At 41.7% G+C, this 26,289-nt stretch overlaps 1 protein-coding gene across 4 annotated transcripts in view; it reads right to left on the reverse strand.

The window, feature by feature from the left end:
• The window catches only part of SLC9A9 (solute carrier family 9 member A9), a 463,721-nt gene that overhangs the window by 387,048 nt on the left and 50,384 nt on the right, over nucleotides 1-26,289 (reverse strand). The window contains exon 1 of one of the 4 annotated variants that reach the window (XM_033958485.1): nucleotides 17,665-18,040. The exons of 1 other annotated variant lie outside the window; for it this stretch is intronic. In XM_033958485.1, coding sequence (XP_033814376.1) covers nucleotides 17,665-17,827 — 163 coding nt within the window. In that variant the 5' untranslated portion in view covers nucleotides 17,828-18,040. Of the gene's footprint in view, nucleotides 1-17,599; nucleotides 18,043-26,289 lie in introns of those variants that run through there. 2 more of the 4 variants (XM_033958487.1, XM_033958488.1) reach the window with 2 other exon arrangements.

Here is a 26,289-nt window from a genome sequence, read left to right on the forward strand (position 1 = left end):
ATGTCCATCTGAACTGACAGTGAATTTGTACTGCCTTGCAATCTGAATAACCTTCTCTATTCATGACTTGTCAGATAGCAACTGCTAGACCAAGGCCACTTCCTGGAGCTATACAGTATGTCTCTATCAAATCAGAGGCCAGGGTCAAAGAAAAGGCAACAAACAGATTTCCTGCCAAATCTTGAGGAGAAAGCAAAAACCAGGAATGCAACATCATGAATGCAAGACACGTTTGATGTTGCTAATTTTTGCTCTTCTTTCTGTGCTCCAGATAGGAGAGATTTCTGATGAGCACATAACATAGAACTCAATCTTGAGCATATACTATAAACATTACATATGTTATTTTTATGGAGCATTATTATCCTTCTGGCAGAATCCTGACTTATTCCCGTGATGATATTTGGATTTAAAAAAAAAAAGTTTCAGTTAAAATAATATGTTGCCAAATATCTGCATGTTATCACTAAGAAATAAAGCAGAAATAGTGCTCGATTAAAATTATATTTTCACTGCTTTTATGATGCTTTTACTGCAGACAGGTCTCAAACTCGCGGCCCGCCAGGTACTATTTTGAGGCCCTCGGTATGTTTATCACAATCACCAAAGTAAAATAAAACCATTTCTATGATCATATGTCTCTTTAGCTATAAGTTATAATATTATTATTAAGACTTAGCCAAAAGGAAAGATTTATAAACTTGCAAAGATTTATAAATGCAAAATTGTCATTTCTTTAACAAGACATTAAGGGCTCCTTTTACGAAGGTGTGCTAGCATTTTTAGCGCACACTAACCGAAAAACTACTGCCTGCTTAAAAGGAGGCGGTAGCGGCTAGTGCGCGGGGCATTTTAGCGTGCGTTAAAACCGCTAGCGCACCTTTGTAAAAGGAGCCCTATTTTTTTTTCTGAGGTCCTCCAAGTACCTAAAAATCCAAAATGTGGCCCTGCAAAGAGTTGGAGTTTGAGACCAATGTACCAGAATAATCATCATATTGGTAAAAACAAGCTCTAGCTCAGTGTCTCTCAAACTCTTTTAGCTCCGGCACACTAAACAGACACATTATAACTGAAATTATAAAATTGCAAAACAAACAAAAAAAATTAAATTTGAGCGTTAGTTATTTAGGGCTCCTTTTACTAAGGTGCGTTAGGGCCTTAATGCGCGGTATAGCACCCGCTAAACTGCCACACGCGCTAGACTTTAACGCCAGCATTGAGCTGGCATTATTCTAGAAGTGTACCACGCGGTTTAGCGCGCGGTAATTTCATGCATGCGCTAAAAACGGAGTAAAAGGAGCCCTTAAAGTTCTTTAAGATATGTATGGGTAATTGTAATAATCGTGAAACTAACCCCCTTTTACAAAGCCACATCATAAAATCTATATAATTAAACAATTTTGTCTGTTCAAATGTCAACTAATAAATTGCAAGATTCCAAAGCAAACACGGTTAAGCAGACTCTTTTCTTCAAATACCGACTAATAAATCACAAAAACGCAGAAACAAACAGCTGAGCTCTTAACTGTTTCTTAAACTGAAACCTGTTTTCACACAGTCGCAATTGACTCACCAGAGCATTCCGCATTTTGACACCAGCAATACAGAAAGTCATCGCTCTAGTGCACAGGTGTCGAAGTCGGTCCTCGAGGGCCGCAATCCAGTCGGGTTTTCAGAATTTCCCCAATGAATATGCATTGAAAGCAGTGCATGCACATAGATCTCATGCATATTCATTGGGGAAATCTTGAAAACCCGACTGGATTGCGGCCCTCCAGGAGGGACTTTGACACCCCTGCTCTAGTGTCTGCATAATTTCCCTGCACTATTGGAATTAATAGCTTTTGATTTTCTGATCGTAAAGATCTATAAGACTTATAGAGTGCCACAACTTGTTGAAAGTACCATGGTGTTTGATGGTAAGTAGTCTGATGGACCACAGAAACAACTTTATATTGCACCCAAAATACAACTAGTAACCAATGTAATTGCTTCAGATGGGGACGCTAATAGCTCTTGCACTGCAGACGCGTTCTTTCAAGCTCCTGACTTTTTTAAGCAAGGGTTTATCTTACATCTTATATTTGCAGCCACCTACTCATACCATCAAGTGTTTACTGACCCAGACCCCTGAGGAAGGCGACTGTCAGCCGAAACACGGACCGTGTTAGGTCTGTATCCTACTACACAATATGTTAATCACTCAGTGAAGTGGCGCTTGCATTGATTTTATTGCATTTTATAAAACATTATGTCAAGATCATTGGATTCTACGGTTTTCTGGCTTTTTTGTTTTGGACTCCCATTTCTGACTATGGAACAAGTGGGCACTTTTTTGTTTCATTCTTGTAGTGGTTAGAGCTACAACCGCAACACCCTGAGGTTGTAGATTCAAATCCCGCTCTGCTCCTTGTAACCCTGGGCGAGTTACTTAATCCCCCCACTGCCCCAGTACATTAGGTAGAGTGTGAGCAGATAGGGCAAAATGCTTGAGTAACTGAATGTAAACCACTTAGACTATACGTGGTGTATAAATACTAAAAGTAAATAAAATAAATAAATTTACATTGCCGGCCCGTGATAAAAAGCTCTATTGCGATTTGATAAAAGGAGACCAAAGCTATGCAATCCTCAGGAGATGGAGAATAACAATGCATCTATGGGACCTTTGGTTTTGTGAACCCTTTCGGGGTTCTCCTGACCCTGTTTAGGAAGCTCTAGTATAGGTCATTTCCCGCCCTTACCAACCGCAAATCTGAATTGACAGCTTAGATCTACGATATGTCTCACTTGAAGCTTATTACTAGATTGAGTCTTTAGCAGTGACTGCATTTAAAATCACAACCCATGTTCATAAGACTTTGCGTGGTAGTATTCCATTATCACTAGTGACTTCCTTACATATATTATCCGAGACTACAGTCGACTCCACCTAAGTGCACGTTGGATAAGCACACGCTCCGGTTATCCGCACCTGACCACGGTCCCAGTTTTTTTTTACATTAAAGTCAATGGACGTAAACTCTGGATATTTACACGTCTGATAAGCACACAATTCGCTATGCGCACTGATGTCATAGGTCCCACTTCTATGCTTTCATGTTAGGTTGACTCCGATTAAATGCAATCAAGGGTCCTCTGTATTTATTGCACTGCATTTACTATCCCCCTACCCCCATCCCCGGATCGTCACAGCATTACAAGCCGTCCTAGGCAGCAAGTAGACGAGAGACCTACGCCAGCGCGCAGAGCACTCACCAGCACCTTCCTCTCAGCAATGCTTGCTGTTGCCATCATCACCCCACATAGCTGCCGATACTGGCTAAATGACCACCTGACAAAAAAGTGCGCTTAAGCGCACGTGGCGATCCGATCCGGAGGTCTTCCACTTAAGCAGAGTCGATTGTATTGCATTTGGCAAACAAATAGAAGTTTCATTGTTCATAGTGATCCTATGGGCGTTGGAGCATTTAACACGCCTGCCCGTGCTGCCAGATTTTGTAAAAGAGAGGGTAAATGTACTAAAGAGAGCTTTTAGGGCGAGATAGGATTGGGGATTGCACTAAAATTCGGAAAGCCTCTGTTTCAAAATATTTTCTGATGGATCTTAGCTTTCTCATCACAAGGAAAGGTTGTTTTATTATCGATTGTACATGGCTCCTCATGGATAGGTGGTTATTAATTTCTACTCCTAAAATTCGGGATTAAAGTTCTAATGGAAGTCTATCATCTACTGTAAAACTTAAGTGTAGCATGGGGGTCCTGGGCTAAAGAATTTGGTCTTGTTCTTTATTTAGTTTGAGGTGGTGGGTTGAGGTCTAGTTTTCTATAAATGTGTGGTAAAATCTTTGTAAAATGGATGTACGATTATATGTTGGATTATAAGTGATAGGAAAAAGAAAATTTTATGTGGGTTTGAAAATACATTGCAAGTTAAGAATAATGTACACAATATAAATTGTAATAATTCATTTCTGTGTTGGTGTTTTATTTATGTAATAGTTTAGATAGCTGGCCTTATTAAGTGGAATTCCTTTTCTTTAGAATTACAGTTGATGTCCAGGCATGCCTCTTTCAGAAAATCTTTGAAGACCATTTTAGGCAAGTTTATGATGGTTCTTTTGCCAGTTAAAGTAATAATAGTATGGTAAGCTAGTCTGATAAATGAACCATACTGGCTAGTATGTTATATGGACTGCTGCACAGTGGTGTGTATTTATCCTTAAGTATGTATAAATCTTTTTACTTAATAGTGCAAATATTTTAATCATGTTTCTAATTGTGCTATTTTTTTTTTTTTTTAATAATCTGCCTAAGATTGTAAAATAGTATGGAATATGCATTTTTTTCAGATATGATAAATAGTCTGCAATATATTAAAAACAATAGAATACCACATTCTATTTTCCACACCACCCTTCACTTTCAAATCCTGTTGAAAAAAATAAGAACCTACAATTTCAAGTTGGCGCCCTGTAGCGTGATACATTGCTGGTGATAAGGATGAAAGCACTACCCTCTCAGCTCCTTTTTCTTGGCAAAAAAATGAGGAAAGAGTCTGCATATACAACCACCCCATTCAATATCTTCTGTCAGCTAAAGATAAAATTGGTACTCTGCTCTGTGGTAGATTATGGGACCTTCAACTGCAGCCACAGGAAGATCATCTTTAGTGTCTTTCTGTTCTGAACTAGATAATATTCAGAAACTGGGCACTTCCAGAATTTCCTTTCAATATTTGAACACAGTGGCATCAATTAAGACGTGCAGGCTCTGAAAAATTAATTCTTCCTACCCAGCTCAGTAACAATGTGGAACATTGCCATGTAGAACATAGGAGGTCAATTGTCAGGCTCAGTTTCTGCTCCTTAGGTTGGAAGGGGCTGTGAAGGCAGCATTCTTGGCTCCAGGGGGTAAGGAAGCCTCAGCCACTGGTTAATAGGAGACCCCTACTGGCTGGAACCAGGAAGCACATGTACCAGGTTCTGGATGAAACCATAGTCTGCAGGATCTGGCCAAGGAGTCAAACACACAGAAGAAGCAAGCTACCACTGACCAATGGTGTTCCTCCTAAACACTTCATTCCACCAGAAAGGGCCTAGCCAATAGGTGTGAGTTTCAAAAGAGGAGACAGCCAGTCCTGTGGTTCAGTGGTAGTACCGTGGAAAGTTCCTAGTTCACGTCCCAGGTTTGCTGGGGCTGGGGATTTGAAAGACAGTTTCAGACCCCTGGAGAAGGGAAGCCATAGCTACTGCTCAGCTGAGTCAGTGGTTGCATCCAGGGTTCAACATTGTGGGTTTCTGGAAGGAGCCCCGGTACATGGTCCCCAGCCTAGGACTGTCATTGCAAATACCAGACCAGTACACTGTTTGAGGGGGAAGATTATGAAACAAGGCAAGCTAGTAGAAAAATCCTCCCATAGCTGTGAATAAAGGTTATCACATCAGGATCCCAGTTGGAAGTACAGGGTAGCAGGAAAAAGGGTTAAAGGAAAAGCCTGTGCAGTTGCAAATGGAAGTTTATAGTAATGTAATCCAACAGACGACAGTTCAAAAGCAGCAACAAAAAAAAAAAAAAAAAGGTTTACCAGGTCAAATGAAAGCATAATCATTTTTTCCTGAGTTAATCTAAAAAAAATATTTTTAAAAAAACCTTTGTTCTTCAGGAATTATTCTTTGGAGCATTCCGTTGTATACAGACAAAATTCTTCATTGTGTATGAGCAGTTTCTTCCATCATTGAGCTGACTTCAAATGGATCTTGGTGCTCCCCTCTTCCAATTTTAAATTAATGTACAAATCTTTTTTTTATTTTTTATTTTTTTTGTTCAATAAATTTTTATTCAGTATTTTAAAAAATACAAGGAGCAATTCAAATACATAAAAGTAGTATAACATTTTGCATTAATATACAGTTAATTATAAAGGCCCATATTATTAAGAAAAGCTCAGAGTATTGGATTTGTTTGTGGTGATGTATGACAATAGAAAGTGAAATAGGACAAAGTAAAAATTGAATGTACAAAATGCGGCAATTTGGCTGTTAGGTCACACACACATCTTTGATCATGTAACATGGTTACCAATGGAATTTAGAATTAAATTTAAAATCTTGATGCTGGCACATAGGGCATTATTTGAGTTACAACCATTATATCTTTCTAATCTAGTGTTATTTTACACACCTAGTCGTTCGTTGAGATCTTTAAATGACAATAGAGTAGCTGTTCCCCATATCTCAAAGGCTCACCTTGCCTCAACCAGAAATGGTGCATTTTTCTACTTGGTTCCAATATTGTGGAACAATTTACCAGTAGAGTTAAGGAAGGAAGAATCATTTCAAAATTTTAGGAGACATCTGAAAGCACATTTTTTTTCAAATGGCTCTCCCGAATTGAATAATGGAATGGGGACCGCAATCTGCCTTAATTTGTACTGATTCATGTTGATTTGGGTTTATTTATTTCATAAAACAGTTTTAGTGGATATGTTTGAGAAATGTTAATTCCTTTGATGCTCTCAAGTTCTGCCAGTGACAGATCTGTGAACATGAGAACATAAGAATTGCCGCTGCTGGGTCAGACCAGTGGTCCATCGTGCCCAGCAGTCCGCTCCTGCGACGGCCCTTAGGTCAAAGACCAGTGCCCTAACTGAGACTAGCCCTACCTGCATACGTTCTGGTTCAGCAGGAACTTGTCTAACTTTGTCTTGAATCCCTGGAGGGTGTTTCCCCTATAACAGCCTCCGGAATATCATTCCAGCTTTCCACCATTCTCTGAGTGAAGAAGAACTTCCTTACTTTTGTACGGAATCTATTCCCTTTTAACTTTAGAGAGTGCCCTCTCGTTCTCTCTACCTTGGAGAGGGTGAACAACCTCTCTTTATCTACTTCGTCTATTTCCTTCATTATCTTGAATGTTTCGATCATGTCCCCTCTCAGTCTCCTCTTTTCAAAGGAGAAGCGGCCCAGTTTCTCCAGTCTCTCACTGTACGGCAACTCCTCCAACCCTTTAACCATTTTAGTCGCTCTTCTCTGAACCCTTTCAAGTAGTACCGTGTCCTTCTTCATGTACAGCGACCAGTGCTGGACATAGTATTCCAGGTGAGGGCGTACCATGGCCCAGTACAGCGGTATGACAACCTTCTCCGATTTGTTCGTGATCCCCTTTTAATCATTCCTAGCATTCTGTTCGCCCTTTTCGAAGTGTGCTATGCCGGGAGTTGTATTAAGACCTGCACTAAAAATATGACTGTTTGCTATCTGGCCGCTTCAGAGACTTTTCTATCTCTTAAATTTGTTTTATTTTAAATTTTTTATCTTCTTTCATGATTTCTATTTTCTATCGCTTTGATTTTTGATCTTGGAAATGTATTATATGTTGTTATTACATATTTTTAGTTTATCAGGTACTTTAGCTAGATTGGGAGCCTTCGGGACACATAGGGTCGTTTTTCTCAAGTACCTAATTTCATTTTAGTTTGATACATTGTAAACCGCTTAGGTCAGCAAAATGCAGGAGCGGTATATCAAATCTTAAATAAACATAAACATACTATAGAAGTGTCCACTTTCAGTCTTAATGGGATCATTGATACTGTTTAAATACAAGATGTACATACAGTTTGTGTGTGAGCTTCAATAAATAAATGAATAGGTTTAAGCCCACCGGATACTGACAATCAATATTTCCAGGGCAGTAATGGAGCTTTGAAACTTTGAAAATCTCCAGAGAATTTTAAAATGTCCACTAGTCTAGTGATTTAGAATAGAGAAGGATTATTTTATAGGTCTCTTAAGACAAAAAAAAACAACAAACCTCTTCTAGTACTAGAGCATGTTTCTAAAAATATTTATAGGCCAGTCGCATTAATAAACCATCATGACATGTGGAGAAGAAAAATGATAAATAAAATGGTTGAATTATAAACTACGGCTGCTTTCATTCTTACCATTTTTGCTTGCATTGTGTATTAGAGGTATGCACCAATTATTATTTGTTGTTGTTGATTCATTTCCCCTCCCCACTCCTTTACAAAGCCGTGCAAATGTTTTTAGCGCCAGCCACTGTGGTAACAGCTTCAACGCTCATAGAATTCCTATAAGCGCGGCTTTGTAAAGGAGGGGGCTTGTTTTTATTTGAAATGAATAAAAGAAACAAAAGTAGCATATAAATATATCTGAACCTGACAAAGAAACTACTCCACAGGAAAAAGGAGAAAGCAAACAAGAACAAAACTGTGGAACCGATGGTCTTGATGAAAATGTTTAATAAAAGTCTTCACAAATAAAAGCGATGCAACTGAATAATGAATCCATGAAACACACAGTAAAAAATTGTGTTATGGACCCGACACAGTCCGTGTTTCAGTAATGAGTTTCAAGTTTATTGAAATTTTGATGTGAACGCAATATCAAGTATTTTCAATGCGTATAACAATAATAATAATTTGGGGGAACAGATAAAACCTTTTAAAACAATTAACATACAATTTTATCCATAATTGATTAGTGATACATAAGGAAGGCAGGGATAAATTACAATTGTTTTAAAAAAAAAAAAATTTAGAAAAACATTTAGGGAAGAACAGCATCAGGATGGTTATTTAAACTTTTTTTTTTTATTTTTTTTAGATAAGATTTGGTCTAAAAGTAAATAGGAAAATCAATGACCTATATACAGATCTTTAGGGGTCCCTGAAAGGAAGACCACTTATAAGATAAGTCACTTTATTAAAAATTATCGCTAAACTATTTATTTATTTATACATTATAACAGCATAGTTAATATCAAGATGACCAGGTCATGAAACAACACTTAAAGCCTTAGACAATGAATTACAGATCCTCATCGACTTACGACCTATGCAACTTACAACAGTTCAACTTTACGACGCGTTTCCCCCATCTCCCATCCCAGCCCATACTAACTATTTTTTACCCCTCCCCGCGTACCTTTTCCCTGGTGGTCCAGCAGTGTATCCTGCACTGAGCCCCTCCTGCCAATGTCAGCGGTCAGAAGCCAGCAGTGCACCAGAGCCAGCACGCGCATAAGTAAGCTTTTGGAACTTCCGCCCCGCACCGTTCACTGAAACACTGCCGTGAGAGCAGCAAGTCCCATGAGGACTGGCGGCAGTGTTTCAGTGAGCGGCGCAGGGCAGGAGTTCCAAAATCTCACTTCTGCACGTGCCGGTCCAGGTGCGCTGCTGGCTTCTGACCGCTAACATCAGCAGGAGGGGCTCAGGGGAGGATACACCTCTGGACCACCAGAGGAAAAGGTACGCGGGGAGGGGTAAAAAAATAGTTAGTATGGGCTGGGATGGGAGATGGGGGAAACGCGTCGTAAAGTTAGTATACAGTTAGTTTTATAAATTATTTATTTAACTTCACCAATCCTGCACAATATTTAACATAGGCCGACTTACGTCCGGATCAACTTACGACCTATCAGTCGGAACCGGTTGCGGTCGTAAGTCGACGAGGACCTGTATAGGAGTCTCAGGTGGTGTTTCTGAGGATCACTTAATTAACACTCGCTGAACTGGTTGAATGAGAATAGAAGGTGGAACATTAAACGATTGTCCCATAAACTGACCATAACAGGTTTCAGCACTCATGTTATCTGTATGAGTTTGTTTTGGATTTCAGCGCATTACAATTCTAAATTGATTTTGGAAAAAGTGCTACTGTAGTATTTGCAGGTAGAGTAACACACACCTCCCCTTGTTTAATGAGCAACACCCCTACTCAAGCAAGAAAAGGGCTAACATGACTGGGCTGTGTACAAAACCCAAAAAACATCGAGACTCAAGTCAGAGGAAGGAAACGAGTCCCTAAAAAGAGGCTCAGTCTAGATAAGACTGTCACCAAGCAGCTTCCCAGGGGTTTTGGAGGAGGAAGGTCCCATCCAAAGTTGTGACTGGCTTGGGAGCAGAGGTTCTGCTCAGCGACATGATCTTATTTTTGCCACTAGACCGACAATGGTAGCATGCCATGCTTCCATCCCCGCCAGCGTTGCACTTCAAGAACGTGTCCATCTTCCCCATTCCTTTCAACATCCCTAACAGCAGATGAATGAGTATTGTGACATGTTGATGGCCTTCACTATGTTTTGTTCGGAACTGCAACACAGCAATTCTGGCACCCTGGAATACAGTTTTTCCCTGATATCCAATGCATGTTTTACAGACTGTACAATATAAATTATGCAAGGCTATGTTTGAAAACTACTGCGGCTGCAGAAGCCTGAACTCAACTGTCTTCACGTCTTAATTAGAGAGTATAGGCATATTACAGTATAAACACACAGGAGATGCATTATAGCAGTGGTTCCCAACCCTGTCCTGGAGGAACACCAGGCCAATTGGGTTTTCAGGCTAGCCCTAATGAATATGCATGAAGCAAATTTGCATGCCTATCACTTCCATCATATGCAAATCTCTCTCATGCATATTCATTAGGGCTAGCCTGAAAACCCGATTGGCCTGGTGTTCCTCCAGGACAGGGTTGGGAATCACTGCATTATAGTATGTAATAATCCCATCCTAAGCAAAGGCATCTAACTCCAAAAGGTCCTGACGTCTACTGAGTTCAAGCTACCCTGCAAAGAGCTAACCCCTCGAGCCATACCACAGCCTGAAGACAAGCTAAGTGATTCTGCAAGCTGCTATTTTGAGTCGGGCCTGCCAGTGTGTTCCTCCCATCATTCCAGACTCCTATATGAGCCAATAAATTATTCAGTGATCATCCTTACCAAGAATTGATCTATGTAAGTCTAAGCCTAGTATATTTTGAACTGTCATACACTGAACTGTAAAATACTAGGTTCATATTTCCAAATGCTAGGAAATGTAATTTTAATTATTTTAATATGTTTAAGGCCAGGAGTAAGCTCTTACCTGTGTAATAGAGAACAGCCAGCTATAGGCCTAATTCATTAAAATCCATTCATAGCAGGCATACTAACCTATTCAATAAGCAACATCAATTCTAGCCAAATTTCAAAGAACAACTGCACAGGTCATTTTCTTTGAAAATTAACTAGTGGTAAAACGTGTAGTTGAGTTCCTAGAGACCTTGAAATTGCTATTTGGTTCATGTGGCTGGGGGAAGAGGGGAAGGGAGAAGGAAAGAGATGTTACTGTAAAATATTTGTTGTGCTAACAAAAATGCACAGCTTTATTTTGGTGACCCAAAACATATCCAAAGAAACACCCATTTTCAATGGAATTTTCAGACAGGCCTATTGACCTATATATTGTAATTTTCAAAGACAAAGCGTGTAGATACATGTAATACATATAACAAAGATGATCATAGACAGATTAAACTAAACTAAACTAAACCTTAAGTTTGTATACCGCATCATCTCCATAAAGATAGAGCTCGGCACAGTTTACAGGTAATTCAATAATGAGGGAAGGAAATGATAAGAAATTAGAGGTTATGAAGAGGATAGCTAGCTTTAGATTTTAAATAGATAGCTTTACGTTTTGGAGGCAGGGAGGTTATTCCAAAGCTCAGTGAATTTGAAGAAAAGGAGTTTCCCTAATTTACCTGCATACATGACGCCTTTTAACAAGGGGAAAGATAGTTTGAGTATGTGGGCAGATCTGGTAGTGTCAGGTCTCGAAGAATTCCAGGATAGTGGGATTAGGGGAGGAAGAATGCCATGTAGGATCTTGAAAATTAGGCAGGAACTTTTAAAGTGAATCCTAGAAATCACCAGAAGCCAGTGAAGTTTTGACAGAAGCGGGGAAACATGATCAAATTTGCTTTTTGCGAAGATCAACCTAGCCGCAGTGTTCTGAATCCGCTGAAGTCTTTGAAGATTTTTCTTGGTTAGATTAACTGTTAGGATCTTATTTAGGAAGAGTTACTAACTTTATCATGGCTATTGGATCTCAGTAAATTTATCACCCACTTGAAGCAGGTTAAATATTCAGAATTCCACTGGCTGGGCCCACACACTAGGGCCTAGCCGCCACTTCCTCCCCAACAAAAGCAGCAGGTACTGATCCTTGAAGACTGCAGAAACTGAAATATCCTTACGACTTCCTGTTCCTGACCATCATTCTCACTACTGCGTCCTCATTATAAAAATTCTACGGTTCATAAACAAAACCGCCGAAGACAAAGGCGCGCACCGACAACTGAGCACAAGACGGAAGCGCGCGCCGAAGAAAAAGAGTGTTTTTAGGGGCACCGACGGGGGGTTTTGTTGGGGACCCCCCCCCACTTTACTTAATACAGATCACGGCGGCGTTGTGGGGGGTTTGGGGGGTTGTAACCACCCTCATTATACTGGAAACTTAACTGTTTCCCTGTTTTTTAGGGAAAAAGTGAAGTTTTCAGTAAAATGTGGGGGGTTACAACCCCCAAACCCCCCACAACGCCCCCACAACGCGGCGCGATCTATATAAAGTAAAGTGGGGGGGGGGTTCCCCCCAACCCCCCGTTGGAGCCCTTTAAAACAGTCATTTTCTTCGGTGCGCACCTCCGCGTTGTGCTCAGTTGTCTGCGCGCACCTTTGTCCTGGCGCGCTTTTGACCTGACACCAAATTCTACAATGCATAATAAAATTAAAGGCAAAAACAAAACAATCAAGCCATAAGAACATAAGAATTGCCGCTGCTGGGTCAGACCAGTGGTCCATTGTGCCCTGCAGTCCGCTCACGCAGCGGCCCCTAGGTCAAAGACCAGGGCTAGCCCTAACTAAGACAAGCCCTACCTGCGAACGTTCCGGATTGGCAGGAACTTGTCTAATTTTGTCTTGAATCCCTGGAGGGTGTTTTCTTCTATAACAGCCCCAGGAAGAGCGTTCCAGCTTTCCACCACTCTCTGAGTGAAAAAGAACTTCCTTACATTTGTACGGAATCTATCCCCTTTCAACTTTAGAGAGTGCCCTCTCGTTCTCCCTACCTTGGAGAGAGTGAACAACCTGTCTCTATCTACTAAGTCTATTCCCTTCATTATCTTGAATGTTTCGATCATGTCCCCTCTCAGTCTCCTCTTTTCAAGGGAGAATAGGCCCAGCTTCTCTAATCTCTCACTGTACGGCAACTCCTCCAGCCCCTTAACCATTTTAGTCGCTCTTCTCTGAACCCTTTCGAGTAGTACAGTGTCCTTCATGTACGGCGACCAGTACTGGACACAGTATTCCAGGCGAGGGCGTAGTATGGCCTGGTACAGCGGCACGATAACCTTCTCCGATCTGTTCTTGATCCCCTTCGTAATTATTCCTAGCATTCTGTTCACACTTTCCGCTGCCACCGCACATTGCGCAGACGGCTTCATTGACTTGTCGACCAGTACTCCCAAGCCTCTTTCCCGAAGGGTCTCTCCAAGTACTGCACCGGACATCCTGTATTTGTGTATAAGATTTTTGTTACCGACACACATCACCTTACACTTATCCACGTTAAACCTCATTTGCCATGTCGCAACCCATTTCTCGAGCCAAGGGCTTTTAATGAAAAGGAAAGCAGTCTCTTTCAGCCAGGTTGTTTCTCTTGCCTGTTTCTGTACTCTAGGTCAGTGTTTCCCAAGTTAGTGCTGGAGCGCCCGTTTGCTGGTCAGGTTTTTTAGGATATCCACAATGAATATGCATGAGATTGATTTGCATATGCTGCCTCCATTTGACCACGTGACACCCTACTACCGGCAGCTACATTGGCTGCCGATGAAAGCACGCGTAAAGTTCAAATTTGCCTGTTTCTGCTTTAAAGCATTACACGGACTTGCCCCCAAATACATTACTGACCTTTTCTCCTTCTCAACCAACAGACACAAGAGAAGTTCACATTCCAACTTCGTTTCCCCCCCAGTGAGAGGTTGCAAACTGAAAAAACACCATGAATTCCTTCTCTCACACCAAGCAGCATCATGGGGTAAAGACCTAGAACAATTGCTTTCGCCCTCTACTTATGAGGAATTTAGGAAACGTCTAAAAACACACCTGTTCCTAAAACATCTTGACAACTGATCCACTTATCTCTTTCCTCTCAATAGCGACCTACTGTCCTTTTGATCACTTTTCTCCTCAACAATGAATTTCCTGTCTAATTACTTCTCTTTCCTCTTCCCCTCTTGAAGTCAGTCAATTTGTACCTTTGCTTAATCTTTTGTAAACCGCATAGAACTTCACGGTATTGCGGTATATAAGCTGTTATTATTATTATTATCTCTTTCATGCATGTTTATTGTGGATATCCTCAAAACCTGACCAACTTGGGAAACACTGTTCTAGGTCAGGGCTGCCCAAGTCCGGTCCTCGATATAATAATAATAATAATGATAACTTTATTTTTCTATACCGCCATAGTCAGTTGACTTCTAAGCGGTTCACACTGAAAGAAGGCTGGACATTCAGCGAATTACAAATGCATGAGGGGAATGTTACAGAAGAAAAGGGTTGCAGGGGAGGGAAATGTAAGAGGGGTTGAAAGGGGGAGGGAAAGTGAGAGGGGTAGGAATTGCATGAAGATTGCTTCTGGTTTGTAGGGGGGAAAAAGCGTAATGAGCGCGGATTGGTCTGTTTAGGTGATGAATTTGTCAAACAGAGTGGTTTTGATAGATCTACTGGCAGGCCAGGTTTTCAGGATATCCACAATGAATATGCATGAGACAGATTTGCCTGCACTGCCTTCTTGGTATGTAAATCTCTCTCTCATGCATATTCATTGTGGATATCCTGAAAACCTGGCCTGCCAGTAGATCTCGAGGACCGGACTTGGGCAGCCCTGCTCTAGGTCCTAATTAAACCTCAGAGCTGCTTCCTGAAGTTGACTCTTTTACCCAAAACAACACAGCATTTTAAGATGACCTTTCCTGCTCTCCAGCAAGTCCACCCACAGGCGTAGTGAGTGGCGCCCAGAACAGTGGCACTCCTCTCCCCCCCCCCCCGCCGTGTGCCCATTTCCCTTTCCTCATACCTTTTAAATTTCTCCGGCATGAGCAGCATGCCCACGTTGGTGTCAGCTCGATCTTTGACGTCACTTCCTAGTTGCAGATTACGACTCATATAGAACACGGGCAGCAACCTCACGCCGTGAAGGTAAGGGGCACACATGCATGGAGAGGAGGGGGGCAGAGAGGAGGAGGGGTGCCGTGCCCTTGGGAAGACCATTCCCTCCACCCCTTACTATGTCACTGTGTCCACCAGAAAAAACTATTCGAGATTATTTTCAAATTTCAGGAACCCAAAACTTGGAATAACCTATCATTGTTATCTGTGTCAAATAATAATAAAAAATTTATTCTTGTATACCGCCCATCCACGAAGTGAGAGATTGGAGAAACTGGGTCTCTTCTCCCTTGAAAAGAGGAGACTGAGAGGAGACAAGATCGAAACATTCAAAATACTGAAGGGAACAGACTTAGTAGATAAAGAGAGACTGTTCACACTCTCCAAGGTAGGGAGAACGAGAGGGCACTCTCTAAAGTTGAAAGGGGATAGATACCGTACAAATGTAAGGAAGTTCTTCTTCACCCAGAGAGTGGTGGAGAACTGGACCGCTCTTCCGGAGTCTGTCGTAGGGGATAACACCCTCCAGGGTTTCAAGACTAAGCTGGACAAGTTCCTGCTATACTAGGATGTACGCAGGTGAGGCTGGATTCATTTAGATTATTGGTCTTTGACCTGGGGGCTGCCACGTGAGCGGATTCTGGGCAGGATGGACCACTGGTCTGACCAAGCAGTGGCAATTCTTATGTTCTAGGCGGTTAACTACACAGAAGAACTGTACAATCAGTGAAAGGTACATCAAATTAATAAAAATGAATGACAAGATTTAAAAAAATACATAGTTATTTACAAACAAATGTGTTTCTAAAAACTTTCTAAAAACATTATAAGAATCTGTTTGACAAATAAGCGAGCTTAACCAAGAGTTCAATTTGCCTACTACTACCATTTCAGCAAAATGTTTGACTTTTCTCTTTGTAATTCTCACGATCATCATTCAATTGTAATCTAAGAATCTTATTATAATTGTACAGGAAAATTTAGGAATCTTATTGTAAGCCGCAATGAATCCTTGTCAAAATGTGAGGGCTATAAGAAATTGGATGGTATGGTATGAATTGGCCATCAACTTCCATCATAAGTATCAATTCAACATTCACCATAGTTCTGCCAAAACCATAATTTCCAGCAAATTGTCTAATGCAGTGGTTCCCAATCCTGTCTTAGAGGACCCTCAGGCCAGTCGGGTTTTCAGGATAGCCCTAATGAATATGCTTGGAGCAGATTTGCATGCCTGGCACCTCCATTATATGCAGATCTCTCTCATGCTTATTCCATTAGGGCTATCCTGAAAACCCGTCTGGCAAGGGGGTCCTCTAGGACAGGGTTTGGAACCACTGGTCTAATGTGTTTTAAGTCAAAGGAGCTAAAAATCTAACACAATTATATAAAACTATTTTGCCTATATTTGCACCTCTCTAGTTGTAAGGGAGAGGGTGATGAGGAGCTAGAGGAGTAATGGTGGAAGAACAAAAGATAGTTTTTAACTTAATATATTAAGGCAGGGGTAGGGAACTCTGGTCCTCGAGAGCCTTATTCCAGTCGGGTTTTCAGGATTTCCCCAATGAATATGCATTGAAAGCAGTGCATGCAAATAGATCTCATGCATATTCATTGGGGAAATCCTGAAAACCCGAATGGAATGCAGCTCTCGAGGACCGGAGTTCCCTACCCCTGTATCAAGGGGTCTCAAAGTCCCTCTTTGAGGGCCACAATCCAGTCGTGTTTTCAGGATTTCCCAAATGAATATGCATGAGATCTATGTGCATACACTGCTTTCAATGCATATTCATCGGGGAAATCCTGAAAACCCGACTGGATTGCGGCCCTCAAGGAGGGACTTTGAGATCCTATGGTCCCTTGAATGTTGTCGTCAAGAGGACATGGCCATGGTTTAGATCAGGGGTCTCAAAGTCCCTCCTTGAGGTCCGCAATCCAGTCAGGTTTTCAGGATTTCCCCAATGACTATGCATGAGATCTATGTGCATGCACTGCTTTCAATGCATATTCATTGGGGAAATCCTGAAAACCCAACTGGATTGCGGCCCTCAAGGAGGGACTTTGAGATCCCTGGTTTAGATGAAGAATGCATAAAAATAACCTCATCAGACAACTGATTCAAGCTGTTACAAGTACTATTTTTTTTTTAATGCATTCTTCATCTAAATGTGACCATGTCCCACTGACAGGATGGAAAGGAAGTAACTGAGATCCAGCCTCCCTCAAAAGAAATTAGGGAGTAAAGTGTTGAGCAAGTTCCGGGCAGCAGTTTGTGGAACGTGAATTAGATCCCTCTGGGCCATACTGCTAGTCTCTCTTCCTCCCCTCTCCGAGAAAATGGGAAACATTCCATTTAGCACACATCTATTATGGAATTTGCCAATTGGCAAACGGTACATATGGGTTCTTCCTTTCACTCAGTGTACTTATTAATGCTGACATCGGCAGATCTGCACTCGGGCCACTGAATCGGCATAAAAGCAGACATTAGCCATTTCCGCCTGCTCTACTTCACATTACAAAGGATGCACGATGTTTACTGCTTTCTTGTGAATGACTGTTTGCATCACTTACTCACCGAAAGCTCCTCCAGCCCTGGCATAACATTTTAGAAGCACTTGCCATGGCGTTTCCCAAACTCACCGTAGACCATTGCTCCGCCAGTCTCGTGCAGGAACCGAAAACGATGATTTTTAAACAGCCAAATTGTTAGAATCGTAAGAATGAGCAAAAAGTTGAAAGCCAGCAGTTCCAGAGCCCCCTGGTGATAAACCTGCTTCGCATCTTTCACACTCCTGTGCTTCATGGAGCCCAAATCCAGTGCAAAGCTCCCTTTAAAACAGACCAGCAAAAGTCGAATTTGAAGTTTTGTTTTAATATTTCTCTGGCTTTGGACACCGACACCCTAAATCCCATACAGTGGATCCAGACGCGTGGGGAGACGCCCACTCTGCCTTCAGCTCCGCCTTACCACAGCCGCTCGGAACTCTGGGAGCCGTAGTCCAGCCGCAGAGCGCTCGCGGCTGCCTCCCACAGCCTGCCTCAGCCCCGGGAACTACAGTGACCGCAACTGCTTCATTACCTCAGGTGACAGGTAAAAGCACATTGCCAGGGAGACCAGGTAATACACGGGAAGCTGCCCTTAAAAAAGTATAAGCGGTGGGGAGGGAAGAGTCGAAGCCGGATTCTCCGGGTTATGGGCAAACCATCTTTTTTAAATAGCACGAGGGAGCATCCGTGCAGATCCAGCACCTGCAAGATCTCAACCAACAGCCATAATGGCCCAATTACAAAGGAAAGGAAAAAATAAAATTACAGCAGCACTTGGAGCTCCACCTTACAGGGCAGCAGAACCTTTCCGAGCTCGAGCCAGTAAAAAGGGTCCAATTTCAAAGGAAAGGAAAATAAAATCCATAAGTACTGCAGCAACTAAATCTTTTAAACCTGAAAAGTGAAGAGTAGCATAGGAGCTATCTTTGTGGGTACTATGGATGCTTGAGCACCTCCAAATATTGAGCACTCTTTGACTGTGTACAGAGAGGGTTAATTTCCATTTGGTTTAGCATAGTGGTTCCCAACCCTGTCTTGGAGGACCACCAGGCCAATCGGATTTTCAGGATAGCCCTAATGAATATGCATGGAGCAGATTTGCATGCCTCTCGCTTTCATTATATGCAAATCACTCTCATGCATATTCATTAGGGCTAGCCTGAAAACCCGATTGGCCTGGACAAGGCCTCCAGGACAAGGTTGGGAACTTTAGCACATACAATCCTTTTGAAAGGTTGGCACCTATGCAGAGCAGTACAGCCTTTTCCAGTCCCAGTCAATGAAGAGTTAAACACAGCTAAAAGTGTCCCAATTTCAAAGGAAAGGGGGGGGGGATGCAGCAGCTTGAGCTCCTTATTCTGAAGAGTACAGGACTGTAGAGCCTTCCCCAGCTAAGCCAGGGAAAGAGGATCAGATAATTTGTTTTCCTGTGAACAGTGGTGGGGGAGGGAAGCAATGGCAGCTCCTATTATCATTCAGGATTTTTTGGGGTGCTACTTTCTGCCCTCTACCCAAGATTGGGGTGGTGGGGGGAAGAGGTGTTTGAATGTCTCTTGCTGGGACAGAAATAGGAATTCTCCAGCATTGTATCCCATCCCAAGAGCTTGCATGGGACATGAGAGGGCTAAGGAGGGGGGGGGGGAGGTGAGTGATTGTGTGGTATGGATGATGGCTATGCCCTGCCAGGTGGGAGATAGATGTATGGGGGCTAGCATGTTAGACTGGGTTTACCTCAAAGAAAAATTTGGTGTGTGGAGACTAACACATTATTTACTGTATGCATTGCAGCCCCCCTGATTCCTTTACAGCGACAAGGATGATAAAGGGCATGGAAAACCTTTCGTATGCTGAAAGGTTGGAGAAGCTGGGGCTCTTTACCCTGGAGAAGCGGAGACTTAGAGAGGACATGATAGAGACTTATAAAATCATGAAAGGCATAGAGAAGGTGGGGAAGAACAGATTATTCAGGCTAACTGGGCCAACAAAAACAAGAGGGCATTCAGAAAAATTGAAAGGAAACAGATTCAAAACGAACGCTAGGAAGTTCTTCTTCACTCAGAGAGTGGTGGACACCTGGAATGCGCTCCCAGAGGAGGTGATAGGGCAGAGTACAATATTGGGCTTCAAAAAGGGATTGGATGACTTCCTGAAGGAGAAGGGGATTGAAGGGTATAGGTACAGGTACTAAATGAATAGGGGATGAATAATTTAGATAAGGACCAATTACAGGTCACGGACCTGGGGGGCCACCGTTGGAGCGGACTGCTGGGTACGATGGACCCCTGGTCTGACCCGGCAGAGGCAATGCTTATGTGCTTACTCCGGTTCTTTGATTTTCTGATTTTTCAGGATGTCTGTTTAGCTACATTGAGAATTTAATCTGTTGTGTTGGATTTCATGTATGTGTTCCCTTTACTACTGTCAATAAAAAGTCATTAAAAAAAAGAAATGAGGAATTGAAAGAGCTACTTGCCTGAAAGATAAGACATTTTTTAGTAAAAGAAGAGACTGGATTTGAAAATGTCTAATCTCCTTGAGTATAGCACCAAGAAAAAGTTCAAAAGTTGGCAGGAAGTGATGGATGTCATCAATACAGCTGGTAAGCAGTGTCATAGGCTGCATGGGAAGATATTTTTTTTGGAGGGGGCATCCATAGAGTTTGCCTTGGGCTCCAATATGTGGTTAAAATAGCTCTGAACACACCATAATGTTATTACCCACCATGCACCACTGTAGTGGTGGTAAAAGCTGGGTGATGTCCCATATTTCTTGGTATTGAAATCAAAACATTTCTCATGATCAGACCACATAATCTGCGTACAATCCAAGTGCGATTGATTGAACACAAATCCCGTCTTACCACGGAAACTCTGACAGCTCCACTTGTCCAGCACTGGATTTTAAAAAAACATACAATAGACCAAATCAGATGGAGGATCATTGATACAGTGCAGGTAGCAGAGGGTAATACTGAAGCCAAACTGAATTATTTAGAGCAAAAATGGATTTACCGTCTCAACACAGTTATCCCCTGGGGCCTTAACCTTGAGCTCGAATGGCAATCTTTATTATGAGGTCCATTGGGAGAGATTTAGCTGCTTGAATGCGGCGAAACAGATCCTGTTGGACTTTAACCCCCCTCTTCTACTAAACCGCGCTAGCGGTTTTAGCGTGGGGAGCCACGTTGAAAGGCCCACGCTGCTCCCGACACTCATAGAGTTCTTATGAGCATTGTGAGCCATGGGGGTCATTCAGCGTGGCTCCCGGTGCTAAAACCGCTAGCGCGGTTTAGTAGAAGAACCTCTAATATTTGGGGCTTATGCAGTATAATCCATGCAGCTTCATTGACACAGATTATCATCCAAAGCATGAGATAATTGCTTTTTTTTTTGTCTACAAACGTTAATGCTGGTTGAGATTATATATCTTACAGTATGGTGTTAAGTTATTCTCATTGGAGACACAGATAATCATCTGAAGCAAGAGCCAAGTGTTTTTTGTCTACAACCGTTAAGGCTAGTTGAGATTTTACATTTTGTAGAATGGTGTTAAATTATGCTTATAAGAAAAACTGAAAAAATTAAAATTAAAAAAACTAAAAATGATCATAAAATATAAAGGAAATTTTTGAGTAGTACTAAAATGAAATAGATTTGACATAATATAGGTCAAAATAATATGAAAGTTTTGGATCTATGAAAGATACCTGTGCCACAATTCCTAAAAGGAGAATATTATTATGATCCTTGGAGTGGTAATTCTGAGATTCCTTCATTTGGTCACACAATATCATGTTTGACCACCTTGGCATTGTTCGGGTAGTGCTGGGGTGGCCCTGGGGTGGACTTATGTTAACCAGGTACCACTGATATTCAGCACCTGTATCTGGATAACTATCCATGCAAGTTAGTTCAGAGAAATATCTGTCTGAACTTGCTTAGAAAGCCATTTAGGCTGAATATCAGTGGTACCTAGATAGCTTCTAGTGGCTGCAGAATGCCATTATTTTTCAGCAATTGCTTGGAATTTCAATGTGAAATTTGACATCTTTATCAGTTATTACTATTTACATTTATATGCCAAGAGGAATAGAGATTATCTTTAAACACAGCTTTTTAGCATGACCACCCAGCAATTTTTGCATGTTCAAAAATGTTTGTAATGTAAAACTATCATTATACGGAGAAAAAAAAAACAACCCACCAGGGTACCAGCTTAATAATGTCACAGTGACATTGTCTGTGAGGCAATGTTGGAGGCCTAGCACAAGTTTCACCCAAAGCCGCAAGCAATCGCAAAACTCAAGGAAGCATTTTAGATGATCTGAGACAGCCTGCCACAGAGACCGATTGGCAAGGTTGTTAAGAATTTCAAAAAGCGACTGAAGGCCTTTGTTAAAGCTGGAGGTGAATACTTTTGAGCATTCACAGGGACTATGAAATGTAGATGCATTGTTAAATATATCATTTGAATGACGTTATTTTACTGTGTTTTAGATCAAGCATTTTTAACATGCAAAAATCACTAAAATGTCAGTAATAATAATAATAACAGTTTATATACCGCAGGACCATGAAGTTCTATGTGGTTTAAATGATTAAAAGATGGTACAAATTGAGTGGAATTAACAGAGTTAAAAGCTAGTGATTAACAGCTCTAGGGATCAGTTATTGTGGAGAAAGAATTGTACGGATCAGCTGCCTAGATACTTCAGGAACAGATATATTTTTAGGCGTTTCCTAAATTCCCCATAAGTAGTAGGCGTAAGCAATTTTTCTAGATCTTTACCCCATAATGCTGCCTGATGTGAGAAAAGATATTGATGATGTCTTTTAAGTTTACATCCTCTAACTGGAGGGGAAACAAAGTTCAAATGTGAGCTTCTCTTATGTCTGTTGGCTGAGAAAGAGAAAAGGTCAGTTATATATTTATGGGCTAGACTGAATAGTACCTTAAAGCAAAAACAACCAAACTTAAACTTCACACGTGCCTCCATCGGCAGCCAATGCAGCTGTTGGTAGTAAGGTGTCACATGATCGAACTTCTTCAGCCCGAAAATCAGTTTGACTGCTGCATTTTGCACTAGTTGTAATCGTCGCATATTTTGGGGGGAAATTGCCAAATAGGCGATATTACAGTAATCAAGTTGACTCAGTACTAGGGATTGTACCAGAATTCTAAATTCTGACTTATCAAAATATGCTCTAATGAAGTGTTCTTCAACTGCCGGTCCGCAAAAAAATCTTGCCAGTCTGTGAAGGATTCGGGTCCCCGCCGCAACAAAAGGTGCCGGCATCAGCTGACATGCAACTTCCTGTTGCTGTCGCTATGCCGGGACTCCTGCCTTCCATTGCCGGGACTCCTACCGTATATGACTCCTGCTCCTTCCTTTGTCTCCGCACCCCCAGACTAGCAGTGGCAGCTCTGTGTGCTTTTAACTTCAGCACACAGCTGCCCATAAGCAATAGTTTAGCCCCAGTTTCATGAGAAAGCCTCGGGGCCTTTGCTAGGCTGGCCCGCTTCGATGATGCGATGTGGGCCGGCCTACCAAAGGCCCCGAGGCTGCCTCATGAAACTACGGCTAAACTACTGCTTAGGGGCAGCTATGTGCCGAAGTTAAAAGCACACAGAACTGCCGCTAGCCTACATAGAGGAAACATTTGCTGGAGAGGGAAGGAGGGAAGGGAGAAGGGGTACTCCTGGACAAGGGAGGGGAAGGGGGTACTGCTGACAGGAGAGAAGGGAATGGATGAGAGTTACTGTTGGATAAGGGGAGGAGGAAAGGGAGAAGGGATACTACTGGACATGGGAGGAGGAAAACTGGAAGGAAACAGCTGTCGGGGAGATTAGAGGAGGGGAAGGAGTCAGGATAGAATGGAGAGATCAGATGAGGGAAAGGAGAGAGACAGAGGAATGAGAAAGTAGAGAAAGATTGATGCTGGGAAGGGGGTCAGATGAGAAATAAGGAGAGAGGAACAAAGATGCTAGATCTGGTGTAGGAGAGATAAAAATGAAGATAGCAGAATGAATCATGTAAAAAGGAGAGAGGGGGCACAGGCTGGATGGAAAGGGGAGAGGGACATAGAAAGAAGGCAGATACCATATGGAAGGGGGAGAGGGCAGACAGTGGATGGAAGGGGCAGCTGATGGATTGAAGAGACAGAGGGCAGACGCTGGATGGAAGAGAGTGAAAAGACGATGAAAGCAGAAACCAGAGACGTCAAAAGGTAGAAAAAATAATTTTATTTCTATCTTGTGATTAGAATATATCAGATTTGAAATATGTATCCTGCTAGAGCTAATGTTAGACATAACTGAGGAGTGCAAAGTCCATGCAGTGCTTCTTTAGCTTCCAGCTGGCTTAGGGTTTTCTCTGACCAGGGGGCAGTTGCCCTAGTTGCACTCCCCGTAACACTATTCCTGCCATATGTGACTGCGGTATTCTGTTAGCATTATTCAGTTTTCTTGATAGTAGAGGGGATATATGTGTAGGGGAGGGGAGACGGGGGTTTTGTTGATCCTTGCCCTTTATTATTTGTATTTATAAAATGACAATTGTACAAAATATTGTTTCTTTTTATACTTTAATAAAATATGTTCAATATAAAATCATAACTATTTGAGGCTTGTGCAGATGGGATCAGATGGTTTGCAGGACCGAGCTCACGGAGACAGGTTTTAAAAAAATTTCAGTCTTAGTAGTTTGCCAGTCCAAAAAATAATTATTTTATTTCCGCCGGTCCATAGGTGTAAAAAGGTTGAAGAACACTGCTCTAATGGACCAAAGCTTCCTGAGTGAAAAAACCCTTTCTGATTAAGGAGTCTACCTGGTCTTTCATGGTTAGGCTCTGGTCTAGTGTTACACCCAATACCTTCATAGTAGATTGTATAGGATAACTAAGTTTATTGATGCATAGTGATGTTTTGGTGTCAAGCGGGTGTGGGAAAGCTATGAAAAATATCAGCATAGCTTTTCTATCGTTGGCTGTGGCGGTATTAGCTCCAACACTCATAGGAATTCTATGAGTGTCAGAGCTAATACTGCCGTAGCTGGTGATAAAACAGCCTAACACGGCTTAATAGAACATATGGCTCCAGAAAAAGGAGGACGGATTGAGACATCCAGGTTTCACTTCCATTGAAAGCAATGGAAGTAAGGAGGACAGACTGAAATATCTGGGTACTTCCATTGAAAGCAATGGAAGTAAAACCTGGATGTCTCAATCCGTCTTCCTTTTTGTGTAGCCATAAGGTAACCCTATAAAGTGTGTGTGTGTGGGGGGGGGGGGGGGGCGCGTAAATATCATTTAAAGTGATATGTAAGTATGATGACTAAATAAGTATGTAAAATTTCTCATTGAAATTCAAAGTGATTGCTGAGAAAATTACAAAAAACTCTACAGGGTAACTTTTTTTTGCCTCACCCTATAGCAGTGGTTCCCAAACCTGTCCTGGGGGACCCCCAGCCAGTCAGGTTTTCAAGATATCCCTAATGAATATGCATGAGAGAGATTTGCATATAATGGAAGTGACAGGTATGCATATCTCTCTCATGCATATTCATTAGGGATATCTTGAAAACCTGACTGGCTGGGGGTCCCCCAGGACAGGTTTGGGAACCACTGCCCTATAGAAAAATCTGCAATGGCCAGTGTTTAAAAAAAAAAAAAGAAAAAAAAGCTGACTGCTGTGTGTTTAATATTATTCCCACATAATCTTTTTTTATAGCCTCAATCTGTACCTTTGAAAGAAATATCCTGGAGTTCTTTCAGCACTCTGTTCTTGGTAAATTTAAGCCTTTGCTTCAAATTCATATTTACTTCACACCACAGGCCGATTTTTCATACAAAAGTATTCAAATCTGTTCATTTCCTCTGACTGGACATAAGTAAACTTTAACTTATTATGGGCCTTAATTAAGGACATGTTTGGACCTGGAGCTAGTATGAGTTTGCTAGAAGAGACTTATGCAACCAAGAGTTTTTGGTTTGGTTTTATTTTTACTCATAGTTATTATGTGAATATTCCTATAATTATTATTTCATGATAGATCAGCGACATACACTCCTGCTTCAATGCATTATGCCCCCAGCTCATGACCAAGTAAGATACATGGTTCCACTCGGAACTAGTGAGGAAACAAATGAGGGACAGCGTATGACATTTTAAAGGCAAAGGCAGGTACTATGACTGGCATGTCCTTGCCGATGTCAACTTTCTCACCTTAGGATGAATCTTGTAATTACAAAGGTTTGGGTGAGTTCTAAATAAAGACAACTCAAGTCAGTCTTAATTAGAAACTGTCCTGCTGGAAGTCCAAGGGCTGTCACTCACCATGCAATGAGCCAACCTTTCTGCAGTCTCAGCCACACCGCTCAAAGGGACTGACACTGCCTGCCCCTCCCCCACACACTTTCGCTTCTGATAAGGAAACAAGAATCAATACCCAGAGCAGGCTTTAAAATACTCTGCTAACTCAGCCTCTGAGAAGGCACTGCTGTTTAAGGAGAGGATGTGTAAAGATAAAGATTTAAAAATAAATAAATATGGCCTCCAATCTTCCTTTGAGCCAGAAACTCTTCCTGTGGATGTGCAGAGTGGCATTTTCTTATGTCTTCTTTCCTTCAAGAAAGAGACTTTAACTAACCAAAACCATTCCACTGGGTAAGACTCCACTAGGTGTGTCAAGCTAGAGTTACTATATTTGCAAAGTCAAAA

The sequence above is a fragment of the Geotrypetes seraphini genome, chromosome 9 (genome assembly GCF_902459505.1).
Source record: "Geotrypetes seraphini chromosome 9, aGeoSer1.1, whole genome shotgun sequence".
Lineage (NCBI taxonomy): Eukaryota > Metazoa > Chordata > Amphibia > Gymnophiona > Dermophiidae > Geotrypetes > Geotrypetes seraphini.